This window comes from Ananas comosus, linkage group 9, assembly GCF_001540865.1.
Source record: "Ananas comosus cultivar F153 linkage group 9, ASM154086v1, whole genome shotgun sequence".
Lineage (NCBI taxonomy): Eukaryota > Viridiplantae > Streptophyta > Magnoliopsida > Poales > Bromeliaceae > Ananas > Ananas comosus.
In genome coordinates, this window is record NC_033629.1 from 6,220,687 (window position 1) to 6,226,289 (window position 5,603).

At 38.1% G+C, this 5,603-nt stretch overlaps 1 protein-coding gene across 3 annotated transcripts; it reads left to right on the forward strand.

Moving 5' to 3' along the window:
* On the forward strand, positions 412-5,236 carry LOC109715784 (homeobox-leucine zipper protein ROC1-like). 3 transcript variants are annotated; one of them, XM_020240953.1, is made up of 7 exons: positions 412-1,434; positions 1,608-1,876; positions 1,964-2,065; positions 2,139-2,369; positions 2,446-2,602; positions 3,040-3,352; positions 3,439-5,236. In XM_020240953.1, exons 1-6 carry the CDS (start codon positions 1,350-1,352, stop codon positions 3,159-3,161), a joined length of 966 nt encoding a protein of 321 aa, XP_020096542.1. In that variant the 5' UTR covers positions 412-1,349; the 3' UTR covers positions 3,162-3,352; positions 3,439-5,236. The 3 variants fall into 3 exon arrangements, with proteins under 3 accessions (XP_020096542.1, XP_020096543.1, XP_020096544.1); XM_020240954.1 differs by having other exon boundaries at positions 3,040-3,342; XM_020240955.1 differs by having other exon boundaries at positions 431-1,434; positions 3,043-3,352; positions 3,439-3,688.

Genomic DNA, 5,603 nt, shown 5'->3' on the forward strand with positions numbered 1-5,603 from the left:
TTATAAATTATAAATTATAAATTATAAATTATAAATTATAAATTATAAATTATAAATTATAAATTATAAATTATAAATTATAAATTATAAATTATAAATTATAAATTATAAATTATAAATTATAAATTATAAATTATAAATTATAAATTATGTATTATAATATATAACATATAATAGTTATATAATTTAGTTTTAATTTAATTTATAATTTTAATTAAGTTTGAAATTAAGTATTGGAATAATACTATTTCACCAAAATGGTGGAATAGCAAATTCTTTGCTATTCCGGGATAACGGAAAATAGCAAGGTTTAACCGGGATAAAATATTTCTGTAAAATATTATCCCGTTTGGCGGAATAGCGGGGATAATTTTCGTTATCCCCGCTTATCCCACAAACCAAACTAGGCCATAGAGAATAAAATCACGTATAGAAAATAGCAAATAGAGGCGGTATTATAAACAAACACTTCCAGAAAAACTAAAATATGATGTCCATGATCAATCTTTCTAATTTCTAAGAGAAAGAACGAATCAAGCTTGTTCCACAAAAGCCACATAGTATATCTATTAACTTACATGAATTTTCAATGTTTGTTGCCACAGAATTCCCCATGTTTGTTGCCACATGGCAAGTTTTTCTTCACCCTCACTAGAATGTGACTCTTCTTCTTCCTCTCACTAAACTTTCAATGTACATTTTAACGGTTTCACTAACAAAACTTTCAATTAATCTATATATCCTCTATTAATCCCCCGTATTGGTTATCCACGTGTCATCTTACTTTTAATCCTCTATTAATCTCCGTATGGGTCCCACCTGCTACCCCCGCCGGTTCGATCCTGCTGCCCCGTCGGTTCGATCCCTGCTACCCCCACCGCTTCGATCCCTGCTACCCCCGCCTTTTCGATAGCTCCTATTACTCTTTTCACCGCTTCGATCCCGTCGGTTGCTCCCCTTATCTCTCCTCTCCTCTCTTCTCCACCCCTTTCCTTCGATCCCCTTCGTCCCCTCGACCTCTCCCCTCCCTCGAAGCCCTAGCTTTCTCGATCGTGGGGGGTGGGGTGCGGCCATGAATCTTGCGGGGCTCAGATCAGTGGAGAACGCCCACGACGAGTCGATCTGGGCGGCGACGTGAGTCCCTGCCACCGACTCCCGCCCCGCGCTCCTCCTCACGGGCTCCCTCGACGAGACCATGAGGCTCTGGCGCCCCGACGAGCTCGCCGCGGCGGCGCCGCCCTCACGCGGCCACGCCCTCGGTGGCGTCGCTGCCGCCGCCCACCCCTCCGGCTCCCTCGCCGCCGCGGCCTCCCTCGACAGCTCCGTCCGCGTCTTCGACGTCGACTCCAATGCCTCCGTCCCCTCCCTCGACGCCCCCTCCCCCCCCCCTCCTCTCCCTCCTCCGAGGTCTGGGGCTTGTAGTTCGACCCCAAGGTACAATAAGAGGATAGTTTTTTCTATAATAACATAGTATCAGAGCTAAATCTAAGAACATTCGGTCAAATACACCTTTTGAGCCTCTCGCGGTCATACCATTCAGCAGGGTTGCTAAGATTATATCTGAATCATGAATCATTTCCTATAAGATAAAATCTTTTGGGTCACAGGTATGACAGTAGGAGACAGCGCAAGACCGGCAATAGCACAGCTAGCAATTGATGCGATGACCGAGCTCATAAACATGGCTCAGCTTGAGGAGCCACTGTGGCTTCGAAGCCCCGACGGCACAAATGATATACTGAATGAAGAGGAGTACGCGCAGCATTTATCGCGGGGGGTCGGGCCAAGGATAGATAGACTGAAGACAGAGGCGACCCGTGTGACGGCAGTGGTTGCACTTGACTGCAGGCAACTTATAGACATCTTCATGAATGCCGTAAGTGCGGTGCAGTACTGTTTCAGAATAGATTGGTTTTGCATCAGATTGGATTTTTTAAGTCTTTGCTTTTCTGATAACCTGCAGAATAGCTATGAATCATTCTTTTCAAGCATTGTTTCGACGGCCTCGACTGTCGAAGCTTTTCCTGCAGAAGTTCAGGGAAGTGATGACAAAACTCTGCAGCTGGTATGGATCTTATGAAGCCCTTTTGAGAAAGAAAAATAAGTTAAACAAGATTCTTACATTATGCATTTATCAGATGAAAGAAGAGTTCCGGTTCCCATCTCCTTTGGTGCTGAAAAGAGAATGTGTGTTCTTAAGGTACTGCAAACAGCATGGTGAAGGCCCTTGGGCCGTCGTCGATGTTTCTTTTGACGGCCATGGTTACTCTGAAAAAATAAACACTGACGGTCGCGATTACACCAAAACGACATGTCGGAGGAGACCATCAGGCTGCATAATCAAAACAATGCAAGATGGTTCCTCAAAGGTATAATCTTGCACATACATTTAACATATACTTGGTTAAGATTCTTTATAACATGTTAATGATGATTATGACACAGGTTGTATGGGTTGAGCATGTCGAGGTGGATGATGGAGGTGTTCATGAGATGTACAAGCCATTTGTGAACTCAGGTCTAGCCTTTGGCGCAAGCCAGTGGATCACAACTATTGATCGACACGTGATGGCCATTAACAATTCGATCTTCGAGTACAATGGTGATGACTCAAAAAGTTGGAGTTTTGAATATAAATATACCTTTTCTGAGTCAAAATTTTCAATTTTGTCCTTAGAAATGTTCAATATGCATGCTCAACTTTTTGCAACTGTTGCTGTTAATTATTAGTATATTTTTAAAGGCATTGGGGAAGTATTAGATTTAGTAGTTAATTAGTAGTAGAGTTGTAGTTTTTTGGCGAAAACAAGAGATAATATGCAATTTTTCGACCCCAAAATGCAATCTTTTGAGTCTCTCTCTCTCTCCATTTCTTTTGATTATGATTTGGTTGCGACTGAATAGGAAAAGAATGAGAGAAAGAAATAGAAACAATGATTCTCCTCTCTCTCCTCCTTTTGGCATCTTTCAAGTAGAGTATGATTTGGATTGTTTTTTCCTCCTACTCAACCCTCGCCCTTCCTCTACACCATCCCGTAGTAGATGCCGAGGATGGGGACACCGTTCTACTTGGTGTAGCGAAGAAAGCCATTGGGGAAGGAGGTGGTGTCGCCGGCATGGACAGAATAGGGGCCGCTGGAGAGGACAGAGGTGAGGGTTAGCGTTACGGCGCCATCGTCGTCGCAGATCGCCCCATCCGCGACACCTTCTGCGTCCTCAACAAGGACGGCACCGGCATCAGCTATGGGCTCTTATTTGCCTTTGGCCAAGTCCACGATTTCTTCAGGAAGATTGTCTATCGGTTCACATCCAAGGATACAAAGTCAATAGGTCCAAATCCGAGTATGTAAAGGTAATTTTAGTTTTCATATGTGCTCATCTTTATGAGTTTTTCTTTAGATTTACTATTCTTTTTATTTCTTTGACCTTTTTTACCAGAGAGAATCCGGAACATCGGCCAATTTCTTCTCTGACCGGTGGCATCGCGGTAGAGAGGGACTAAACTGCCCCAAAATAGATTGAAGCTCACATGTGCGATGAAATATCTAAGCGAACAATCTAATTACTTAGCTTTAGGTATTTTCCTCTTCTCTTTGTTAATTTATTATTTGATTCATTTTTTGTTGATTTTGTTAATATCTTATAGCAAATGATTTATCTGAATATTTTGCAAAATAATGAGATGATAGACCTTCTCTTTAACTTCTATGTAGTTAGGAGTTTTTTAGGTTAAATAACTTTTAATTAAAAGATGGACGAAATAAAAAGGATTGGAAGAAAGAAAAGTTAAGATGATTTCTTGCTAATATTAGTTGTGTTGTTACTTCTCACCCACAGAAAAAGAGAAATAATTGGATCCATACTTAGATGTAGTTTCCAGTTAGGATTAAATGTGGCAAGTGCTAATTTTTCTCTCAAAATCAAATGTCTGTGATGTGTAAAATTTTCATTTTCTTTGACCTTCTTATATGAATTAGTTTTCACCTAAAGTTAAAGATTCTAGTGAAAACATATTCAGCATTATATTGGAAAAGGATTAACAGTCCTAAGTTGCAAATAATAATGTATCAAATAATCTGCTAGCCTGAAAGATAACTTCATTTTTCACCTCATGTAACTTTTCCTATGCATATATTTTAGCTACTTCCTATTTCTTAAATATGCTTTGTGGCCCAGTGTACATTATCTAAAACCCCTTCAAAAATGTTAATCAGTTAGGAGAAGAATATTTTCTATAGAATCAACTAATGTTTCTGTAGTGAGTTTTTGTTCTAATGTGACATTCTTTGTATTATATTTGATCTCTATAAGAAAAAAAAAATATTAGACTCAAACTTCTGAATAAGTATAGGATGAGCAAATTAATATTCAATTTGCTCCTCCAAGTCCGTATTTGTCAAATCTTCAGATTATATTGCATGCTTTAGTTTCTTAATTTTGGTGTTTTCTCATATAAAGAGAGTTTGACAGTTTCATATTTTTGCATGAGGATTTTATCCTTCTTCACAGCCATCGACAACTTTTGCCTAAACAAAGAAGAACTTTCGCCAGAATTTGCAAGCTTTTTTGTAAGGCTTTTACAATTTTTAAATAACTTACATCTTTGAGAGTTACATGATTTGCACATTAGATACTTGATGAATTGTCCGTATAGGTTTTTAATTTTTCGGTAAAATGGTTGTTAGTAAAATAATTAAGATGCTACTCTTAAATTTAACATTTAAATGCTGAAAGTTTTTAATTAGTTTGGTTCAGTTTTAAGCTTTATTTTCTCTTTCTTTTCGTTTCTTTTTTTTAATGATTGGTGGTAAGTTTATGATTTGGGTCAATATTTGAATGTCAGGACTTTACTTTTTCAGATTATTAGTAAATGTTAACTAAAACTAATAATGTATTCAAGTCTTCTTGATTCACTAATTCATCATTAAGTTGTGCTACATGTGAGGTTGAGAATGCCAACAAAGTTCGGACACTCCTTTTTAGTGCTACTCTACCAAACTGGGTGAAGAAGGTGTGTTTCAAAAACAAAATACAGTGAATGAAGGAGATTACTGACATAGTTGATGAGCATCTTGAGCTTGCTTCTTTCCTCGGAGGGGAGCTGTAATGTTTGATATTTGAGAGTTTTTCAAGTATGTCAAACTTTTTGTTGTTTAAAGTTGAAATGTTTAAAAGTGCTGAATTACAGTTGTTTTTGTTTAATTTTAGCTTTAAGAGCTCTAATTTTTTTATTGCTTCTTCCTTTGTTCCTTTACACCTTCTCCGTTTAGGAATGTATGCAACGTTACAATGTGGCACTCTTCTTTTTTTTTTGCAAACTTATGAGACATTTTTAGATTTTTTTATCATTATCTATCTTCGAGTCATGATGAAGAAAAGATTTTGTTGCAATACTATCTGCCCGCCGCATCGCGCGGGTTACTACACTAGTGTATTTAAATAATTCCACTAATAAAACTTTCAATTAATATATTTAAATGGTCCCACTATCATCTACCATTCTACCGTTTCTATCTACAATTATTCATTATGACCATTTTCATTCCCTCCACTATACTTTTAATTAATGTAAACGATTCCACTACCAAACTTTCAATTAGTAT